This window comes from Cololabis saira, chromosome 17 (assembly GCF_033807715.1).
Source record: "Cololabis saira isolate AMF1-May2022 chromosome 17, fColSai1.1, whole genome shotgun sequence".
Taxonomy (NCBI): Eukaryota; Metazoa; Chordata; class Actinopteri; order Beloniformes; family Belonidae; genus Cololabis; species Cololabis saira.
This window is the reverse complement of record NC_084603.1, coordinates 1,045,235-1,069,157: the sequence shown is the minus strand read 5'-3', so window position 1 is coordinate 1,069,157 and position 23,923 is coordinate 1,045,235. Positions and strand designations below refer to the sequence as shown.

The window sequence follows — 23,923 nt, the reverse complement described above, 5'->3', positions numbered from 1 at the left end:
TGTCAGTGGTGTATGGTGTGGTACCTCTGAGTTAGTTAGGGTTAGGGTTAAGGGATAGGGTTAGGATTAGGGGGTTAGGGTTAAGGGTTAGGGTTAAGGTTGGGGGGTTAGGGTTAGATTAGGGTGTGGTACCTCTGAGTTAGTATCAGAGCTTTTGTTATGAGATGTGCTGTGTGGTGTATCAGGATAACTGGGTTTCCCTTATGAGTGTAGTCGGATTCTGGAGGATCCGCTGTCTTCGTATGTGGCTAGTGGGCGTATTTTCAGAGGAGAGTTGTGAGTTTAGATGGGGGGAGGGGGGGGGGGGGGGGGGGGGGGGGGGGGGGGGTTAAAGGGGGATGACAGTTCGGAGAGGAGAGATTAAGGTGAGGGGTTTTTGTAGAAAGGGTTAAGGTTAGAGTTTGGGTTAAGGTTATGTTATGGGGTTTAGGTAGGGCTGTGCGATTAATCGATTTTAAATCTAAATCGGATTTATTAATGACAATCGATGTTAAAAAAAGGAAAATCTGAAAATGGATTTTCCTTTTTTGCAGCTGGCTGCATTACAGACAGAGCTCGTCTAGTCGTCTTTGTTTGGTCAAGAAAATTGTAAATGTTGTCACTTTACTAAACTCAAGGAGGATTTACAGGATCTTTAAATTGCACTTCATTCCCAATAGGGAAATTTGTTTGATATTTTTCTTTAAAAATAAAGAAACAATTTATTCCATTGTCTTTTGTAGTTTTACCAAAAAAATCGAAATCGAAAATCGGCTTTTCAGAGAAAAAAAATCAAGATTTTATTTTTGTCCAAAATCGCCCAGGTTTAGGTTAAGGTTAGGTTTTGGGTGCGGGTTTAGGTTAAGGTTCCTCACTCCGTTGGAAAAACACGTCTGGAGACAATTGTGCACAATGGAGTTCAGTGTTGACAATTGTGATTATGGATTTTTGTGGACAACGAATCGTTGCAGCCCTAACCCTAACCCTCCCCCCGGTCTGTCCTGCAGCCGACAGCCCACTGGGCTCGTCCTCCAGCCCCGGGTCTGGGTCTGGCTCCCAGAACCAGACCCCGTCCCCGTCGGCCCCCATGGCATCCGTCTCCAAGAAAGCCAAGAAGGAGGTCCAGGTCCAGGATCCCTGCAGCCCCGAGGAGAACGAGCTGCCACCGAAGACCGGGTCCCCGAGGACCTGGAGGACCAGATCAAAGGTAGGGGGGGGGAACCGGTCTAGGGTCTCTGTTGTGCAACAAAGGGGGTGCTGGTCCTTAAAGTTCCCAACTCATTGACTGCCAGCCATTTTCAGAGCAGAGAGCTCCATACTGCCAGAGGTTTGGGGCATTTTGGCTGATGTTCAAAGACCCACAGAATATTGAGTTTTAGGAGTACATAAACATTGAAACTACGTCAAGAAACTTTAGACTCTCGTGAACGTCACATCACAAAGTTTGTGTTTATCATTTTCTGTTCTTTAGATATCAGCAGTAGAACATAGGGTGGTTTCAGCGAAAACACAAGGTTTGGACCAAAAAAAAGAAAAAAAAAAAAAGAAGCTGCCGGTATTTCTCTGTGTCGTCTCTCTGTTGTCTCGCCATTTCTCTTCTGCACGTCTTCCTTCTTCCTCTTCCTCTTCTAGCCCCCCCCCCCCACGATCACTCATCCAAATAGGCACTTTGCTGCCATCTACTGGCCTGATATTTACTGACAAGTTGCGCCGGCATAATTGACGCCATATGGCGTCAATGGCAGTGAATGTGTTAAGGCTTCCCATGTTCACGTAGGACTGTGGCCCAACATCCCCCCTTAGGTCCGATGCTGGTCGTAGTTTTTGGAGCTAAAAACGGTGGACCAGGAGACCAGGGAGACCCTGGTCCTGGACCCTCAGGTCCGACAACTGTGACGCTGGTCCTAGTTGTTGGAGCTAATAACGGTGCAACAGTCCATGTGTTACGCAGTCCTGGTTGTCTAAACATTTCTTAATTTTGCTGCTTCATAATCTACTTTATTAATTATTGATGAATAACTCTGTAATAACTGAACCCCCTTTGTGGCGCAACATAATTGGTGCCCCGTGTGAGGCTTTTAACGTACCAGCTTTGTGTCAAATCTGTAAAATAATCCAATATTAATTAAAATGTGAGATGCTAGTGCACTCATTTCACTGTAAAAATGTTATTGTAGTCTCCCTGGTCCCTGTCCAGGGTACCAGGGTCTCCCTGGTTCCTGGTCTCTGGTCCTGGTCCTGGTCCAGGTTCTGACGGTCCTTGTCCTCTACAGTGTTCAACAACCCGCGGGTCCAGGGGAAGAAGACCCTGCTGGAGAAGCTGGGGGAGGTGGTGGACATCCTGAAGAAGGGGGTCCCGGGCCCAGACCCAGACCCGGATCCGGACCGGGACCAGACCCAGCAGCTGGCGGCCGTCCTCTTCATCACCCGCCTGCTGGAGGAGAAGGGGGGCCAGGAGAAGAACTCCATGAGGACCGACTCGGCCCAGACCGTCCGGTGAGAGAGTAGACCTGGCCTGGTCTAGACCTGGTCCAGACCTGGTCCAGACCTGGTCCAGACCTGGTCCAGACCCGGTCCTGGAGGTCTGGCAGAGAGACAGTGACTCTAGTTCTAGTCTAGTCTTTGGGTCCAGTTATCATTTTGCTAGAACATTTCGTCTCGTTTTGGTCAGAGTTTTTTTTTTTGTAATCTACATTTTAGTCTCATTTTATTCGCCGACGATATTGCATTATATATTTAATCATCGTTATGGTCACATGACCAGCATTTTCGTTTCGTCTCGTCTCGTTTTCCTCAGGTGATAAAGGTTCGTTGACGACGATATTTAGTCATAATTTTCGTTGACTAAAAGCAACTTTAGTCCCGAGGAAACAACGTCCTGCTGCTCTGGTCGTCCTCACGATTAAAGTGAATTCTGGGAACCGTATTGGTCTGAATATAAGACGGTGTATTTTACTTTTAAATAAGACTGCAAAAGTGGGCGTCGTCTTCCATTCAGTCCAGACCAAGGGTCGGCAACCCAAAATGTTTTAGAGCCGTATTGGACCAAAAACACAAAAAACAAATATGTCTGGGGCCGCAAAAAATTAAGTCTTGTATCAGAATTAGAATGAAGGAACACATGCTGCATGTTTCTATGTTAGTTAGAACTGGGGGAGATTTTTGTTTTCATTATGCACTTCGAGAAAAAAGTCTAAATGTCAAGAAAAAGTTGAAATGTTGAGAAAAACAATCTAAATGTTGAGAAAAAAGTCAAAATTTCAAGAAAAAAGTTCAAATGTTGAGAAAAAAAGTCGAAATGTTGGGGTAGTCAAAATTTCGTGAAAAAAGTTGGAATGTCGAGAAAAAAGTCAAAATTTTCAAGAAAAAAGTCGAAATGTCGAGATTAAAAAGGAAAGGAAGAAAAAAAGGAAAAAAGAAGAAAAAACTGAAAAAAGAAGAAGAAAAGAGAGAAAGAAAAAAAAAGGCAAAATAACAGGCTTTTTATCTCCTATATATTGTTATAATAATTTGTTTCAGATGTACTGTCATTATTTTCTGTATAAAAATTGAATTTGGTGTTCAAAAAGTATTTTTTCAAACTTTTTTCAAACAAAAGTCTTGAAAAAGAGGGTCGTCTTATATTCAGGGTCGTCTTATAATCAGGTCGTCTTATAATCAGGTCGTCTAATAATCAGGGTCGTCTTATATTCAGGTCAATACTGTATTTGTGGCTCCGTCAGCCTGATCCAGGCTCTGCAGGATCTGAACCTCTTCTCTGTTTCAGGGACAAGGTTCTAACCCAGGGGTCGGCAACCCGCGGCTCCAGAGCCGCATGCTGCTCCTTAGCGCCGCCCTAGTGGCTCCTGGAGATTTTTCAAAAATGTTTAACTTTTTTTTTCTTTTTTTCTTTTCCTTTTTTCTTTTATTTCTTTTCTCTTTTTTTTTCTTTTTTCTTCTTTTCCTATTTTTTTTTCTTTTTTTCCCTTTTTCTTTTTTTCTTCTTTTCCTTCTCTTTTTCCTTTTTTTCTCTTTTTTTCTTCCTTTTTCCTTTTTTAATCTCGTCATTTCGACTTTTTTCTCGAAAGTTTGACTTTTCTCGACATTTCGACTTTTTTCTCAACATTTCGACTTCTTTCTCAAGATTGTACTTCAACATTAATCTCGACATTTTGACTTTTCTCGAAGTGCATAATGAATAAATAAATCTTCCGTCAGTTCTAACTAATATAGAAACATGCAGCATGTGTTTCCTTCATTCTAATTCTGATACAAGACTTTTCATTTTTTGCGGCTCCAGAAATATTTGTTTTTTGTGTTTTTGGTCCAATATGGATCTAAAACATTTTGGGTTGCCGACCTCTGGTCTAACCTCTTCTGTGTTCCAGGGACAAGGTTCTAACTCTCCTCTCTTCCAGGGACAAGGTTCTAACTCTCCTCTCTTCCAGGGACAAGGTTCTGAAGCTGCTGGTGGAGCTGCTGGGCTCCTCCTCCAGGGAGCTGGTGCTCAGCACCCTAAGGCTCACCCACCTGCTGATGCTGCGCTACGAGTGGAGGGTGTCGTTCGCCACCGAGGGCGGGGTGAAGGCCGTGCTGTCCTGCATGCAGGAGTTCCCCGCCGCCGTGACGGTGCAGCAGCTGGCGCTGGCGGTGAGTCCCGCCCCCTCAGGGGGTTCCCCCTCAGGTCCTTAGGTTCCCCCTCAGGGGGTTCCTACTAGGGCTGCAACGATTCCTCCACGTTGTCCACAAGAATCCATGATCACAATTGTCCACAATGAATTCCATCGTCCACAATTGTCTCCAGACGTGTTTTTACAACAGAGTGAGGCGTCTCACTTCAATACAATCTCAGCCCAGAGTCGCGCAGCGCGACAGCGTCTCGGCGCGGCGCGACAGCGTCTCGGCAGCGTCTCGGCGCGGCGCGACAGCGTCTCGGCAGCGTCTCGGCGCGGCGCGACAGCGTCTCGGCGCGATAGCGTCTCAGCGCAGCGCGATAGCGTCTCAGCGCAACACAACAGCGTCTCAACGCAGCACGACAGCGTCTCAGCGCAGCACGATAGCGTCTCAACGCAGCACGATAGCGTCTCAACGCAGCACGATAGCGTCTCAGCGCAGCACGACAGCGTCTCAGCGCGACAGCGTGTCTCGGTGCAACAGCGTCTCGGCGCGGCGCTATAGCGTCTCAGCGCAGCGCGATAGCGTCTATCCGATTAATCGACTAATCGTTTTAATAGTCGGTGACTAATCGACTATTAAAATAGTCGTGTCGGTGAGTCCCGTCCCCCCTCAGGTCCTCAGGTTCCCGCGGTGCCTTCACTAACCCTCCTCTTCCTCCTCCTGCTCCTCTTCCTCAGACGCTGAAGGTCATCACCGGCGCCAGCAAGCACGACCTGCGCAGCGTGGGCAGCAGCGCGCCGCTGTCCGAGTCCGGCACCCAGGTGATGCTGGAGATCTTCGCCAGCATCGGCTCGGCCACGCCGGAGGGTTCCCGGGGCCTGCTAGCCGTGGTTCCCGCCGCCATCGACCTCATGCTGAGGACCAAGGGGTGAGTGGCGGCCGCTATATATATATATATATATATATATATATATATATATATATATATATATATATATATATATATATATATTAGTATAGCGTCAATACAATACAAGCTACTAGGGGTGTAACGGTACACAAAAATCTCGGTTTGGAGGTCACGGTTCGGTTCATTTTCGGTACAGTAAGAAAACAAAATGCAAAATATAAACGTGCTAGTTGTTTATTACACACACAAAATAACATTGGCTCTACGTGTGCCGGCACTAGGACCCCGCGGACGCCTGGTGTGTCGTCGGGCTGTGTTTTCCTTCATGCTTCCCTGCAGCATCACATGCAAACACAAACACGCGTACCTGCAGAAACATTTCTTTATATCATGTCGTCTGTCGCCCGCCATATTTTTTCTTTTTTTGGCCGGCGCCATAGTTGGCTAGCTACAAACTCTATACATCCCATAATTTATAATAATATGCCCGCGCTCTCAGCAGCGGTACTCGCATCGTTAAGGCTGATTTATGGTTCTGTGTTACACCAACGCAGAGCCTACGGCGTAGGGTACGCAGCCAGCGGCCGTACGGTGCACGTCGCTGCGTACCCTACGGCGTAGACTCTACGTCGATTTAACGCCGAACCATAATTCAGGCTTTACTAGGCAACGGAGCAGGTTGACTCACGTTGCAGAACAGCTGCAGAGGCTCCTAAACGTAAATGATCATTGATTTGTTTTTTTAGGCCTGGCGGGGGGGGCTCGATGGTAGGGGAAACACTGGACTTGTCACAATTATGTGTTAGCTCTTTAGTTCTTCATTAGTTAGTGCTTTTTTCTTTAATCTTAATACTTTCTCGGTGTGAGCGCTATGTGCAGCTGCACCAGCGCTCTGCTCCACAACGTGCGGTCCTCTACTTAATATGTCCGTGTGGAAACTCGTTCGGTACGCCTCCGTTCCGAACCGAACACGCTAACGGGCTGCTAACTGCTAACCGCTAACCCTCCTGTCTGCAGCTGCTCCCCGTCGGTGCGTAACGGGCTGCTAACTGCTAACCGCTAACCTCCTCTCTACAGCTGCTCCCCGTCGGTGCGTAACGGGCTGCTAACTGCTAACCGCTAACCTCCCTCTCCACAGCTGCTCCCCGTCGGTGCATAACGGGCTGCTAACTGCTAACCGCTAACCTCCTCTCTACAGCTGCTCCCCGTCGGTGCATAACGGGCTGCTAACTGCTAACCGCTAACCCTCCTGTCTACAGCTGCTCCCCGTCGGTGCGTAACGGGCTAACTGCTAACCGCTAACCCTCCTGTCTACAGCTGCTCCCCGTCGGTGCGTAACGGGCTGCTAACTGCTAACCGCTAACCTCCCTCTCCACAGCTGCTCCCCGTCGGTGCATAACGGGCTGCTAACTGCTAACCGCTAACCTCCTCTCTACAGCTGCTCCCCGTCGGTGCATAACGGGCTGCTAACTGCTAACCGCTAACCCTCCTGTCTACAGCTGCTCCCCGTCGGTGCGTAACGGGCTAACTGCTAACCGCTAACCTCCCTCTCCACAGCTGCTCCCCGTCGGTGCATAACGGGCTGCTAACTGCTAACCGCTAACCTCCTCTCTACAGCTGCTCCCCGTCGGTGCATAACGGGCTGCTAACTGCTAACCGCTAACCCTCCTGTCTACAGCTGCTCCCCGTCGGTGCGTAACGGGCTAACTGCTAACCGCTAACCCTCCTGTGTGCAGCTGCCCCCCGTCGGTGCGTAACGGGCTGCTAACTGCTAACTGCTAACCCTCCTGTCTACAGCTGCTCCCCGTCGGTGCGTAACGGGCTGCTAACCGCTAACCTCCTGTCTGCAGCTGCCCCCCGTCGGTGCGTAACGGGCTGCTAACTGCTAACTGCTAACCCTCCTGTCTACAGCTGCTCCCCGTCGGTGCGTAACGGGCTGCTAACTGCTAACTGCTAACCCTCCTCTCTACAGCTGCTCCCCGTCGGTGCGTAACGGGCTGCTAACTGCTAACTGCTAACCCTCCTCTCTACAGCTGCTCCCCGTCGGTGCGTAACGGGCTGCTAACTGCTAACCGCTAACCTTCTCTCTACAGCTGCTCCCCGTCGGTGCGTAACGGGCTGCTAACCGCTAACCTCCTGTCTGCAGCTGCCCCCCGTCGGTGCGTAACGGGCTGCTAACTGCTAACTGCTAACCCTCCTGTCTACAGCTGCTCCCCGTCGGTGCGTAACGGGCTGCTAACTGCTAACTGCTAACCCTCCTCTCTACAGCTGCTCCCCGTCGGTGCGTAACGGGCTGCTAACTGCTAACTGCTAACCCTCCTCTCTACAGCTGCTCCCCGTCGGTGCGTAACGGGCTGCTAACTGCTAACCGCTAACCTTCTCTCTACAGCTGCTCCCCGTCGGTGCGTAACGGGCTGCTAACTGCTAACCGCTAACCTCCTCTCTACAGCTGCTCCCCGTCGGTGCGTAACGGGCTGCTAACTGCTAACCGCTAACCTTCTCTCTACAGCTGCTCCCCGTCGGTGCGTAACGGGCTGCTAACTGCTAACCGCTAACCTCCTCTCTACAGCTGCTCCCCGTCGGTGCGTAACGGGCTGCTAACTGCTAACCGCTAACCCTCCTCTCTACAGCTGCTCCCCGTCGGTGCGTAACGGGCTGCTGGTCGTCGTCATGCTGATCTCCAACCACAAGAGCCTGGCGGAGCAGCTGGTGTCGGGCGGCGTGACGGCGGTTCTGAAGCGCTGCCTGGCGCTGCCGCGGGCCGAGACCATGCTAGCCATCATCGCCCTCAACCACATCTCCATGGTGCACAAGCTGGAGAGCAAAGGTGAGTCTGCCGTTGCCATGGTAACGCCTCGGAGGAGGGCCAGAACCGCAGGTGTGGGTCGGCGCCACGCTGTATAAAGTACTTAAGGAAGTACTTAAGTACTGCAGAAAATACTGCAAAAAATACTGCAAAAAATACTTCAGAAAATACGAAAGTACTGCAGAAAATACTGCAAAAAATACTTCAGAAAATACTAAAATACTTCAGAAAGTACTTCAGAAAGTACTGCAGAAAATACTAAAATACGTCAGAAAATACTTCAGAAAGTACTGCAGAAAATACTAAAATACTTCAGAAAGTACTTCAGAAAGTACTGCACAAAATACTAAAATACTTCAGAAAGTACTTCAGAAAGTACTGCAGAAAATAGTAAAATACTACAGAAAATACTTCAGAAAGTACTGCAGAAAATACTGCAGAAAATATTAAAATACTTCAGAAAGTACTGCAGAAAATACTTAAGTACTGCACAAAGTACTTCAGAAAGTACTGCAGTTAGATTCTACTTAAACTACTTAAACGCTGACAGTACTGGTCTTACAGCTCAGCTGCTGCAGATCCTCAACAAGTAGGGTCCTCAAAGTACTGCAGAAAATACTAAAAATACTTCAGAAAATACTTCAGAAAGTACTAAAATACTTCAGAACATACTTCAGAAAGTACTGCAGTTAGATTGTAAGTAAACTACTTAAACGCTGACAGTACTGGGCCTCCATCACAGCTGCTGCAGATCCTCAACTAGTACAACCAGATACACCAAATATTATCATAATAATCATAATAGTACCTCAACATGCACAAGAATATATATATATATATATATATGTATGAATATGAATATATAAGTATGTATATGTATGTTTGAATATGAATATATATATATATATATATATATATATATATATATATATATATATATATATATATATATATATATGTATGAATATGAATATATAAGTATGTATATGTGTATGTGTGTGTTTGTCCCCGTCCCCCAGAGTCCCGCGAGCAGCTGGACTTCAAGGACACGGAGCTGCAGATGTTGGTGGTGAGTCTGAAGGAACTGACGGCCACGAAGGAGGTGATCCAGACTCTGGAGCAGCTGCTGTGTGACGACGCCTCGCAGCTGGAGGAGGAACGCAGCCAGGTACGGGTCTGGGACCAGGTACCGGGGCGGGTCTGGGACCGGGTCTAGACCAGGTACCGGTCTGGATCAGGCGTCAGGGACTAGATCAGGGTCTGGGACCGGGTCTGGGACCAGGTACCGGGGCGGGTCTGGGTCTGGTGTTGATCAGGGTCAGGGTCCGCTCCAGAGCAATACACAAACGTAACGATAAATACAAAAACGTAACGGTGCAACAATACAAATGTAACGGTGCAACAATACAAATGTAACGGTGCAACAATACAAACGTAACGGTGCAACGACACAAACGTAACGGTGCAACGACACAAACGTAACGGTGCAACGACACAAACGTAACGGTGCAACGACACAAACGTAACGGTGCAACGACACAAACGTAACGGTGCAACGACACAAACGTAACGGTGCAACGACACAAACGTAACGGTGCAACGACACAAACGTAACGGTGCAACGACACAAACGTAACGGTGCAACGACACAAACGTAACGGTGCAACGACACAAACGTAACGGTGCAACGACACAAACGTAACGGTGCAAAAACACAAACGTAACGGTGCAACGACACAAACGTAACGGTGCAACGACACAAACGTAACGGTGCAACGACACAAACGTAACGGTGCAAAAACACAAAAGTAACGGTGCAACGACACAAACGTAACGGTGCAACGACACAAACGTAACGGTGCAACGACACAAACGTAACGGTGCAACGACACAAACGTAACGGTGCAACGACACAAACGTAACGGTGCAAAAACACAAACGTAACGGTGCAACGACACAAACGTAACGGTGCAACGACACAAACGTAACGGTGCAACGACACAAACGTAACGGTGCAACGACACAAACGTAACGGTGCAACGACACAAACGTAACGGTGCAACGACACAAACGTAACGGTGCAACGACACAAACGTAACGGTGCAACGACACAAACGTAACGGTGCAACGACACAAACGTAACGGTGCAACGACACAAACGTAACGGTGCAAAAACACAAACGTAACGGTGCAACAATACAAACGTAACGGTGCAAAAACACAAACGTAACGGTGCAAAAACACAAACGTAACGGTGCAACGACACAAACGTAACGGTGCAACGACACAAACGTAACGGTGCAACGACACAAACGTAACGGTGCAACGACACAAACGTAACGGTGCAACGACACAAACGTAACGGTGCAACGACACAAACGTAACGGTGCAACGACACAAACGTAACGGTGCAACGACACAAACGTAACGGTGCAACGACACAAACGTAACGGTGCAACGACACAAACGTAACGGTGCAACGACACAAACGTAACGGTGTAACGGTGCAACGACACAAACGTAACGGTGCAACGACACAAACGTAACGGTGCAACGACACAAACGTAACGGTGCAACGACACAAACGTAACGGTGCAACGACACAAACGTAACGGTGCAACGACACAAACGTAACGGTGCAACGACACAAACGTAACGGTGCAACGACACAAACGTAACGGTACAAAAACACAAACGTAACGGTGCAACGACACAAACGTAACGGTGCAACGACACAAACGTAACGGTGCAACGACACAAACGTAACGGTGCAACGACACAAACGTAACGGTGCAACGACACAAACGTAACGGTGCAACGACACAAACGTAACGGTGCAACGACACAAACGTAACGGTGCAACGACACAAACGTAACGGTGCAACGACACAAACGTAACGGTGCAACGACACAAACGTAACGGTGCAACGACACAAACGTAACGGTGCAACGACACAAACGTAACGGTGCAACGACACAAACGTAACGGTGCAACGACACAAACGTAACGGTGCAACGACACAAACGTAACGGTACAAAAACACAAACGTAACGGTGCAACGACACAAACGTAACGGTGCAACGACACAAACGTAACGGTGCAACGACACAAACGTAACGGTGCAACGACACAAACGTAACGGTGCAACGACACAAACGTAACGGTGCAACGACACAAACGTAACGGTGCAACGACACAAACGTAACGGTGCAACGACACAAACGTAACGGTGCAACGACACAAACGTAACGGTGCAACGACACAAACGTAACGGTGCAACGACACAAACGTAACGGTGCAACGACACAAACGTAACGGTACAAAGACACAAACGTAACGGTGCAACGACACAAACGTAACGGTGCAACGACACAAACGTAACGGTGCAACGACACAAACGTAACGGTGCAACGACACAAACGTAACGGTGCAACGACACAAACGTAACGGTGCAACGACACAAACGTAACGGTGCAACGACACAAACGTAACGGTGCAACGACACAAACGTAACGGTGCAACGACACAAACGTAACGACTGTCGGTCCGCATGAGAGACCGTTGGCGCGTTACACAGTAATAAGCAAACAAACAACAGCAAACACACTCAACACTGATCCCTGACTCTGGTCTCTGTTGCAGGTGACCCACAGCCGGGACACCTACCAGGACCTGGTCCGTCTGATGGAGCAGCACCGAGCGGACCGGGCCATCCAGCTGTCCATCCTCAGGTACTGCCCACGCCGCCGCTACGGTAGCACCATGGCTACGGTAGCACCGCGGCTACGGTAGCACCGCGGCTACGGTGAACCCATCTGATTGGCCGTCTGTCCCTGCAGGATCCTCAAAAAGTTCCTGGACAACTACCAGGAGGACGAGCTGCCGTGGCACGAGAGCATCGAGCCCTGCCTGTCCACCATGGCGGCCTTCGTGGGGGACCGAGAGGTTAGTGGGGGGTCAGGGGGGGGGGGGGGCCGAGAGGTTAGTGGGGGGTTAGCGGGGGGTCAGCAGGGGTCGCGGCGGCGGCGTGCTAACGGCTCCGTCCCTCCCCAGGTGGTGCAGCTCTTCATCGGGTTCCTGTACCGGCTGGGGTCCCTGAACAAGGACTACGCCGTGGTCATGTGCCGGCTGGGGACCCGGGACGTCCTGGTCAAGGCCCTGGACAAGCACAGCGCCAGTTTGCTGCTCGTCCCCGAGCTCAGGGACCTCATCTCCGACTGCGAGAAGTACGCTAGCCTGTACAAGAGGATGACCACCAGCGTGCTGGCCGGCTGCATCCAGGTCCGTGGGAACCGGGACCTGTTTCTCCTGGAATACGACATTTATGTCCCTCTTGTTGTGATTTCCCCCCCGTCCTTCGTCCCCCCCGTCATCACATGATTCTACTTCCTGTTTCCTGTCAGATGGTGCTGGGTCAGATCGAGGAACATCGCCGGAGCCACCAACCCATCAACATCCCCTTCTTCGACGTCTTCCTCCGGAACCTGTGCCAAGGTCTGGTTTCTGTTCGGTTTCTGTCCCGGTCTGGTCTGGTTTCTGTCCCGGTCTGGTCTGGTTTCTGTCCCGGTCTGGTCTGGTTTCTGTCCCGGTCTGGTCTGGTTTCTGTCCCGGTCTGGTCTGGTTTCTGTCCCGGTCTGGTCTGGTTTCTGTCCCGGTCTGGTCTGGTTTCTGTCCCGGTCTGGTCTGGTTTCTGTCCCGGTCTGGTCTGGTTTCTGTCCCGGTCTGGTCTGGTTTCTGTCCCGGTCTGGTCTGGTTTCTGTCCCGGTCTGGTCTGGTTTCTGTCCCGGTTTGTGTCCCGGTCTGGTCTGGTTTCTGTCCCGGTCTGGTCTGGTTTCTGTCCCGGTCTGGTCTGGTTTCTGTCCCGGTTTCTGTCCCGGTCTGGTCTGGTTTCTGTCCCGGTCTGGTTTCTGTCCCGGTCTGGTCTGGTTTCTGTCTCTGAGACCAGCAGGAAACGAGCCTGTTCAGTTGGTTGTAATCCAGTTGTCCAAATGGAGATGGATGGTGCTAACGGTGCTAACGATGCTAACGGATACGTACGAGATTTCGTCTCATCCAGTGAGAACAGGCTCGGAGGTTTTATGACCAAGATAAGAGTGTGTGTGTGTGGGGTGGGGGGGGGGCATTATGGGTACAGCAGCTGGATGAGTGGTGCATTATGGGTAATACAGCTGAATGAGTGGTGCATTATGGGTAATACAGCTGAATGAGTGGTGCATTATGGGTACAGCAGCTGGATGAGTGGTGCATTATGGGTACAGCAGCTGGATGAGTGGTGCATTATGGGTACAGCAGCTGGATGAGTGGTGCATTATGGGTACAGCAGCTGGATGAGTGGTGCATTATGGGTACAGCAGCTGGATGAGTGGTGCATTATGGGTACAGCAGCTGGATGAGTGGTGCATTATGGGTACAGCAGCTGGGCCTCCTCCATCTCCAGGTCGGTCCAAAGGCGTTCAGGCCTGCAGGGTCCCTGGTTCGACTTTCTGGGGCTCAGAACATTCGTGGGTCACTGGTTACAGCTGCAGACGCTTCTTCAGTCTCCATCATGGAGGAGGCCGTAGCTAGTAGCTCTTCATGCTAAAATAGGAGCTGAGGCTTCTTCATAGCTCACAGAGAACTCCATGGGACCGTGGACCGGTCAGAGGTGCAGAGATCCTGCAGGAAAGAGAGAAAGAGAGGGGGCTTTGCTCTTTATAGCAGGGTCCAGCAGGTTCTGGTTCTGACCCGTGTTCTGGTTCTGGTCTCCAGGGTCCTCCGTGGAGCTGAAGGAGGACAAGTGCTGGGAGAAGGTTCTGGTTCTAACGTGGTTCTGGTTCTGGTTCTGGTTCTGACCCGTGTTCTGGTTCTGGTCTCCAGGGTCCTCCGTGGAGCTGAAGGAGGACAAGTGCTGGGAGAAGGTGGAAGTTTCCTCCAACCACCACCGGGCCTCCAAGCTGACGGACCAGAACCCCAAGACCTACTGGGAATCCAACGGCTGCACCGGCTCGCACTTCGTCAACATCTTCATGCACAAGGGCGTCGTCATCCGGTAGGAGGCCCCGCCCCCTGTTAGCCCCGCCCCCTGAAGTAGCCCCGCCCCCTGTTGGCCCTACCCCCACGTTACACATATACACACACCCTAACCCGCGTTAGCTCCGCCCCCTGTTAGCCCCGCACCGGCGTGACATCACGTCCTCTGACATCACGTCCTCTGACATCACGTCCTCTGACATCACGTCCTCTGACATCACGTCCTCTGACATCACGTCCTCTGACATCACGTCCTCTGACATCACTTCCTGTCCCCAGACAACTGGCGGTCCTGGTGGCCAGTGAGGATTCCAGCTACATGCCGGCCCGGATCCTGGTCCTGGGGGGGGACGACCCGGCTAGCATCAACACGGAGCTGAACACGGTGAGTGTTAGCATCACCAACCTAGGCCCCGCCCCCGGGCCCCAGGCCACGCCCACAGAACCTAACCCCGCCCCCTCTCCCGCAGGTCAACGTGGCCCCGTCCGCCAGCCGCGTGGTTCTGCTGGAGAACGTGACGCGGTTCTGGTCCATCATCCAGATCCGGATCAAGCGCTGCCAGCAGGTGAGACCCGGTCCCCCCCGGGGTTTCCCCCCGCGTGTTTCTGGAGCCAGTTTAGATTCAGTCTTAGTCTTTTGGACGAAAATGCTTGTTAGTCACATTTTAGTCATTTCTATATGTGATCATTTTAGTCGACGAAAACTCAAAAAGGTTTTAGTCGACGTAAAACGCAAAGGTTTTAGTCGACGAGAACGAGGGGGGGGGGATCCCGGCACAGGGTGTGTTTATCAGCAAGTGTGTGTAGCGATGAGTCCGTGAACTTCGCCCAGAGCTTCCTCAGCCAATGTCCTTGATGTTATCAGACGGCTCGGTCAGTTCTGAAAACAGGGGTCCACAGATGTTCCTGAGAGGGGAGGGTTAGTGGGGGCAGAGTCCCTTGTTTACATTCCACCAGGGAGATTGTGACTGGATCGATCGGCCAAAACCGCCCTGTCAAAGCCAGATTATAGAATCAACAATTATATTGAAAACAGGCAGCCTCAGTAATTTTCCGTCTGCCTTCAGTCTCTGGTTCATCAATGGCGACTCCAATCAGATGAATTTGTGATCAATTCCCACCAAGCCGAGCTTCCAACTTCTCCAGGGTCTTCTCCATCTTACCAATGAGCTCAAAGACGCCGCCAGCCTGAGATTCTGTTCAAGAATCACATCCAGCTTACGGCTTTGCTCTCCCAACGTTAAAGTCTGAGTGTTGATCACCTTGCTTGATCCTTCAGCCACGTCCGGCAGCTCTGAAAGAGCCAGAACAGCTGTCGACCACTTACGCGTTTGTCGGTAGACCAGGAATCCCCCTCTTCCGATCAGGAGAAATCCTGCTATCATAAATCCAATTATGAAGCATCTTCAACGTCCTCGACAGACAGAATCACCAAACACAACGGTTTCCAATGTTTCCAGGAATCCATTGTGTATCCAGCAAAAAACATCCCATCAGGGCAGGAGGGCTCCCTTATCCCCTGACTTCTGGTCACAAAAATGTGGTCAATTGTGCTGAGAGACCAGTTAATCAATTCCATGATTGTAGAGTTTGGAGGAGTGAAAAGAAGAGACTCTGAAGACGAGACAAACAAAAGCAGTAGCAGGGCAGATAGATAAGGGAGAGGAGCAGAAAAGCGTCCGCCTTCGTCGAGAGCCGGAAGAAGAAGTAGTCGAGTTTTAGTCGACGAAAACTCAAAAAGGCTTTAGTCGACGAAAACTCAAAAAGGTTTAAGTCTAGTTTTACTCGACCTTTTTCGACATTTCGACTTTTTTCTCAACATTTCAAGTGACTGCGACTTAGCCGTGTGGCTAGCAGGGGCTGCTAGCGTGATGCCAGGTGGGCGTGGCCAAACCACGATAGGTTGCAACTGATATTTTTAAATTTTTGACAGACATGTCAAAGGCAGCAGAAATGTCCTGCATTCTGAATGTCTGACCCGCTAACATTTTCTAGTCTCGTCTTGTCAACAAAAACTCAAACACGTCCCGTCATGTTTTAGTCATCAAAGAGCCTCGTTAAGTTCGTCACCGTCTCGTTATCGGCATGCAAAAAAGGTGCGTCAACGAAATAATTTCGTTATCGTTGACGAAAACAACACTGGGTTCCCCGCCGTGGCAGGGCCTGACCCCCTCCTTTGACCTCTGACCCCTCCCTCTGTTCCAGGGCGGCATCGACACCCGGGTCCACGGCTTCGAGGTCCTGGGGCCCAAACCCACGTTCTGGCCCGTGTTCAAAGAGCAGCTCTGCTGCCGCACCTTCCTGTTCTACAGCACCAAGGCCCACAGCTGGGTGCAGGAGGTGGAGCGGGACCGGGCGCAGCTGCTGCAGCTCTTCAACAAGTAGGGTCACCCCTAAATACTACTGAAATACTGCAGGAAATACTACAATACTGGTGCAGGAAATACTAAAATACTGCAGGAAATACTGAAATACTGCAGGAAATACTAAAATACTGCAGGGAACACTACAATACTGGTGCAGGAGGTGGAGCGGGACCGGGCCCAGCTGCTGCAGCTCTTCAACAAGTAGGGGCCTGAAAATACTACTAAAATACTGCAGGAAATACTGAAATACTGCAGGAAATACTAAAATACTGCAGGAAATACTAAAATACTGCAGGAAATACTGAAATACTGGTGCAGGAGGTGGAGCGGGACCGGGCCCAGCTGCTGCAGCTCTTCAACAAGTAGGGTCACCCTGGAAATACTACTGAAACACTGCAGGAAATACTGAAATACTGCAGGAAATACTGAAATACTGCAGGAAATACTACAATACTGCAGGAAATACTACAATACTGCAGGAAATACTATAATACTGGTGCAGGAGGTGGAGCGGGACCGAGCACAGCTGCTGCAGCTCTTCAACAAGTAGGGTCACCCCTAAATACTACTGAAACACTGCAGGAAATACTAAAATACTGCAGCAAATACTAAAATACTGCAGCAAATACTAAAATACTGCAGGAAATACTAAAATACTGCAGGAAATACTACTAAAATACTGCAGGGAATACTAAATACTGCAGGAAATACTGAAATACTGCAGGAAATACTGAAATACTGCAGGAAATACTACAATACTGCAGGAAATACTACTAAAATACTGCAGGAAATACTGAAATACTGCAGGAAATACTAAAATACTGCAGGAAATACTACAATACTGCAGGAAATACTAAAATACTGCAGGAAGTACTACAATACTGCAGGAAATACTACAATACTGCAGGAAATACTGCAGGAAATACTAAAATACTGCAGAAAATACTGCAGGAAATACTGAAATACTGCAGGAAATACTGCAGGAAATACTGAAATACTGCAGGAAATACTGCAGGAAATACTAAAATACTGCAGGAAATACTACAATACTGCAGGAAATACTGCAGGAAATACTAAAATACTGCAGGAAATACTAAAATACTGCAGGAAATACTAAAATACTGCAGGAAATACTGCAGGAAATACTGAAATACTGCAGGAAATACTAAAATACTGCAGGAAATACTAAAATACTGCAGGAAATACTGAAATACTACAGGAAATACTACAATACTACAGGAAATACTAAAATACTGGTGCAGGAGGTGGAGCAGGACCGGGCCCAGCTGCTGCAGCTCTTCAACAAGTAGGGTCACCCCTAAATACTACTGAAATACTGCAGGAAATACTACTAAAATACTGAAGGGAATACTAAAATACTGCAGGAAATACTAAAATACTGCAGGAAATACTGAAATACTACAGGAAATACTAAAATACTACAGGAAATACTAAAATACTGGTGCAGGAGGTGGAGGGGACCGGGCGCAGCTGCTCCAGCTCTTCAACAAGTAGGGTCACCTAGGAAATACTACAATACTGCAGGAAATACTGCAGGAAATACTAAAATACTGCAGAAAATACTGCAGGAAATACTGAAATACTGCAGGAAATACTGCAGGAAATACTGAAATACTGCAGGAAATACTGCAGGAAATACTAAAATACTGCAGGAAATACTACAATACTGCAGGAAATACTGAAATACTGCAGGAAATACTGCAGGAAATACTAAAATACTGCAGGAAATACTACAATACTGCAGGAAATACTGCAGGAAATACTAAAATACTGCAGGAAATACTAAAATACTGCAGGAAATACTAAAATACTGCAGGAAATACTGCAGGAAATACTGAAATACTGCAGGAAATACTAAAATACTGCAGGAAATACTAAAATACTGCAGGAAATACTGAAATACTACAGGAAATACTAAAATACTACAGGAAATACTAAAATACTGGTGCAGGAGGTGGAGCAGGACCGGGCCCAGCTGCTGCAGCTCTTCAACAAGTAGGGCCCCAAAGTACTACTACGTACTGTAGTACTGCAGGCAGTACCGCAGGGAGTAGGCTACTGCAGAAAAATACTAAAATACTTCAGAAATTACTAAAATACTTCAAAATATACTTCAGGAAATACTAAAATATTTCTGAAAATACTTCAGAAAGTACTTCAGAAAATACTTCAGAAGTTACTGCAGTTAGATTGTACTTAAACTACTTAAACACCGACAGTACTAGACCTCCTGCACAGCTGCTGCAGATCCTCAACTAGTACAACCAGATACGCCAAAGTACTATCACAAAGTACGTCAACATGCAGAAAAAATACTACGAGTTCTACTGCAGGGTTTAATCCTGCTGTGTGTGTGTATTATATATACGTGTATATAATATGTGTATGTGTGTACATGTGTGTGTATTACATGTGTGTATTACATGTGTGTATTACATGTGTGTACATGTGTGTATCCAGGTTGAACTCTGCCCTCCGTCATGAGCAGATGTTTGCTGACCGGTTCCTGCCGGACGCTGAAGCTGCAGAAGCTCTGGGTCGTACCTGCTGGGAGGCTCTGATTACTCCTGTAGTACTGAGTATTACACACCCAGGTACTAGTACACACACCTGCTGGGAGGCTCTGATTACTCCTGTAGTACTGACACCTACACACACCTGACCCCCCCCCCGGGATTTTAACTTTTGTACTACAGTACTGACTCGGCGCAGAGCCTCCACCAGCTTCTCTCCTATTGGACACAAGTCCTCACAGCGCGGCACGGTGGAATTAAATTAAATTCAATTTGGGCAGGCAGGCACGCTGCCACTCTGCAGCAGACGCCTCTCGCTCGCTGCCCAGCTCGGCAGTAAAGCCATCCGCTATTGCGCCGCGGTAGCACATACACAATGAACAGGAAAGCCGGCGGCAGGCTGAGCTTTACGCTTTCTATGTGAAAGGGCCTTTACATTCCTCCATACTTTAGTCCGTTTCTCGTGTTCTTCCTTTAGGGAATTCAAAATGAGTCCAAACGTCCGATCTGAAAGATTTTCCGCTTGCCATCGTTGCCATTTTATTGTTGTTTGATTGCGTGCAGCCGCCGTCCACAAAACACCAATCATAAGAAACTGTTGCGCACAATAGCGCCCCCACTGGCCAGGAGGGGAATCGTTCAGAGGTTTTGATGAATCCATATTGAACTAGGGCGGGGAGAATTGATTCATCAATTTTTCAATATTTTTACCCTCCCCAAGTGTGCAGTGACGGAGCTCCGGCTCGTCCCCTCGCCGCGCCGCTGCGCCCGGCCTCCACACCAGAGCTCCGAGTCGGGGGAGAGAGACAGGAAAGAGAGGAGCGGTGGTGGCTAGAGGGCTGCATTGGGATTGGGTCCCGCCGGGTCCCGCGGGACCCAACACAAATCTCGCAGGATCGGGCGGTTTGAATTTTGCTGCGGGCGGACAAAAAAAACCACTGCGGGATCGGGATGTAGTCTAGCGACCAGATGGAAATCAATGACGTGGAAAATAAACCTCAAACAAGGTCTTTACAAAGCAAAGACAAAGCAAGTCAGATATTTGGAGAAACTGCGTTTAGTGTCTGTGGGCTCATGTTGGAAGAGAGATGCACGGGACCTCAGTCGGCAGCTTCTCTTCCTCCACAGCAATGTAATGGCTAAGCGATTCATTTGTTAAATTACAGTAATTCGTTTCAATTATTAACATTGTTTATTTTATTTATACGGTATCGGACCGATAACGATACCAATACCCGATACCGGTATCGTATCGGTGCATCCCTAATGTGTACACACACACACACACACACACACACACACACACACACACACACACACACACACACACACACACACACACACACACACACACACACATCCGGGTCACATGACTCAGACCTGGTCCAGGTCTCCCCGCTAACCCTCTCCCTCCCCCCCTCTCTCTCGTTACCCAGAATCCTCGGGGGGCTCCCCCCTGTCCTGGCTGCTGAGTGAGTACCTGGACAACGCCGAGGCGGCTCGCCGCTGCAAGAGCCGCGCCGCCATCTTTAACTCCAGAGTCCGGCGGCTGACGCACCTGCTGGTCCACGTGGACACGAGCCGGGCCGACGCCGAGGACCTGAGGCCCCCCGTCAAGTCCAGTAAGTCCAGAACCAGAACCTGGACCAGGACCAGGACCTTCCTGGTCCTGGTCCAGACCCGGGTCTCGTGTGCAGCCTCCAACGGTCTCGGTTCCGTCTCGTCAAAGTCGCCATGACGCTAGTCGCCGTCGCTGCTGTTGCCTTGAACGTCTGTGACGATTCCTGCCGGTTTTAGCGCCGTTACGGCGACACAAACTACATTACCCACAATCCCCCTGTAAAAGAAAGTACCGTAATGATCATATATAATACGCATTGTATTATAAGACGCGCAGCATTATAAGGCGCACCACCGGTTTTTGAGAAAATGAAAGGCTTTTAGGTATTTTAGCCTTATAGTGCAGAAAATACAGTAGTCCTGGTTTTACCTCATGGAGCTACAACAGTCTCATAATTCACAACACGCCGATCCACAAATGCACAGACCGATTCACAAATGCACACGCCGATCCACAAATGCACACACCGATCCACAAATGCACACGCCGATCTACAAATGCACACGCCGATCCACAAATGCACAAGACAAAATTCACAAATGCACAGACCGACCCACAAATGCACACGCCGATCCACAAATGCACAGACCGATCCACAAATGCACACGGCGATCCACAAATGCACAGACCGATCCACAAATGCACAGTACAACATTCACAAATGCACTGGACAACATTCACAAATGCACAGGACAACATTCACAAATGCACAGACCGATGCAAAAATGCACACGCCGATCCACAAATGCACACGCCGATCCATAAATGCACACGCCGATCCACAAATGCACACGCCGATCCACAAATGCACAGGACAACATTCACAAATGCACACGCCGATCCACAAATCCACACGCCGATCCACAAATGCACACGCCGATCCACAAATGCACACGCCGATCCATAAATGCACACGCCGATCCACAAATGCACACGCCGATCCACAAATGCACAGGACAACATTCACAAATGCACACGCCGATCCACAAATCCACACGCCGATCCACAAATGCACACGCCGATCCACAAATCCACACGCCGATCCACAAATGCACACGCCGATCCACAAATGCACACGCCGATCCACAAATGCACACGCCGATCCACAAATCCACACGCCGATCCACAAATGCACACGCCGATCCACAAATGCACACGCCGATCCACAAATGCACACGCCGATCCACAAATGCACACGCCGATCCACAAATGCACAGGACAAAATTCACAAATGCACACGCCGATCCACAAATGCACACGCCGATCCACAAATGCACACGCCGATCCACAAATGCACACGCCGATCCACAAATGCACAGGACAAAATTCACAAATGCACACGCCGATCCACAAATGCACACGCCGATCCACAAATGCACAGACCGATCCACAATTGCACATGCCGATCCACAATTGCAGATGCCGATCCACAAATGCACAGGACAACATTCACAAATGCACTGGACAACATTCACAAATGCACTGGACAACATTCACAAATGCACAGGACAACATTCACAAATGCTCACGCCGATACACAAATGCACACACCGATACACAAATGCACACACCGATACACAAATGCACAAACTGATCCACAAATGCACAAACTGATCCACAAATGCACACGCCGATTCACAAATGCATACGCCGATCCACAAATGCACAGGACAACATTCACAAATGCACAGGACAACATTCACAAATGCACACGCCGATCCACAAATGCACAGACTGATCCACAAATGCACGCGCCGATACCCAAATGCAAACGCCAATCCACAAATGCACAGGACAACATTCACAAATGCACAGGACAACATTCACAAATGCACAGGACAACATTCACAAATGCACAGGACAACATTCACAAATGCACAGGACAACATTCACAAATGCACAGGACAACATTCACAAATGCACATGACAACATTCACAAATGCACACGCCGATCCACAAATGCACAGACCGATCCACAAATGCACAGGACAATATTCACAAATGCACAGGACAACATTCACAAATACATAGGACAACATTCACAAATGCACAGACCGATCCACAAATGCACAGGACAAAATTCACAAATGCACACGCCGATCCACGAATGCACAGACCGATCCACAAATGCACAGACCGATCCACAAATGCACAGACCGATCCACAAATGCACAGACCGATCCACAAATGCACAGACCGATCCACAAATGCACAGACCGATCCACAAATGCACACACCGATCCACAATTGCACAGACCGATCCACAAATGCACACGGCGATCCACAAATGCACAGACCGATCCACAAATGCACAGACCGATCCACAAATGCACAGACCGATCCACAAATGCACAGACCGATCCACAAATGCACAGGACAACATTCACAAATGCACAGGACAACATTCACAAATGCACACGGCGATCCACAAAAGCACACGGCGATCCACAAATGCACATGCCGATCCACAAATGCACAGACCGATCCACAAATGCACAGGACAACATTCACAAATGCACAGGACAACATTCACAAATGCACAGGACAACATTCACAAATGCACAGGACAACATTCACAAATGCACAGACCGATGCACAAATGCACACGCCGATACACAAATGCACACGCCGATACACAAATGCACACGCCGATACACAAATGCACACGCCGATACACAAATGCACGGACAGAAATATCATTTGTAAATCAGGTTATATTTGTGTGTGCATCAGAAATACATTTGTGTATCTTGTCCTACCCACTTGTGAATCGGTCTGTGCATTTGTGAATTATGAGACTGTTCTAGCTCCACAGTCCTGGTTTTACCTCCTCTAGTCCTGAATACTAGTCAGAATGTAAAACCGTCATTAGTCCTGATTATTACCAAGTCCTGCAGGTCCATCACTAAGGTGATTGACAGCAGGTGGGCGTGTCCAGGTGCGTCTGTCCCGCCCCTTTACGACATGGGGGAGGAGCTTCAGAAACTGTAACACACCTGTGGTGACATCACGGGGGCGTGGTGACATCACGGGGGCGTGGTGACATCACAGGGGGTGTGGTGACATCACGGGGGGCGTGGTGACATCACGGGGGGCGTGGT

General features: G+C 49.1%; 1 protein-coding gene across 1 annotated transcript in view; it reads left to right on the top strand.

The window, feature by feature from the left end:
* Positions 1–23,923, top strand: part of LOC133464059 (cullin-9) — a 74,577-nt gene that overhangs the window by 17,307 nt on the left and 33,347 nt on the right. Inside the window, 17 exon segments of the mRNA XM_061746025.1 lie at positions 987–1,142; positions 1,145–1,186; positions 2,253–2,475; positions 4,407–4,608; positions 5,313–5,503; positions 8,116–8,312; positions 9,311–9,459; positions 11,935–12,023; positions 12,132–12,237; positions 12,346–12,573; positions 12,696–12,786; positions 14,149–14,320; positions 14,581–14,686; positions 14,772–14,867; positions 16,507–16,682; positions 19,149–19,282; positions 20,638–20,823. Of these exon segments, the coding sequence (XP_061602009.1) occupies positions 987–1,142; positions 1,145–1,186; positions 2,253–2,475; positions 4,407–4,608; positions 5,313–5,503; positions 8,116–8,312; positions 9,311–9,459; positions 11,935–12,023; positions 12,132–12,237; positions 12,346–12,573; positions 12,696–12,786; positions 14,149–14,320; positions 14,581–14,686; positions 14,772–14,867; positions 16,507–16,682; positions 19,149–19,282; positions 20,638–20,823 (2,544 nt within the window).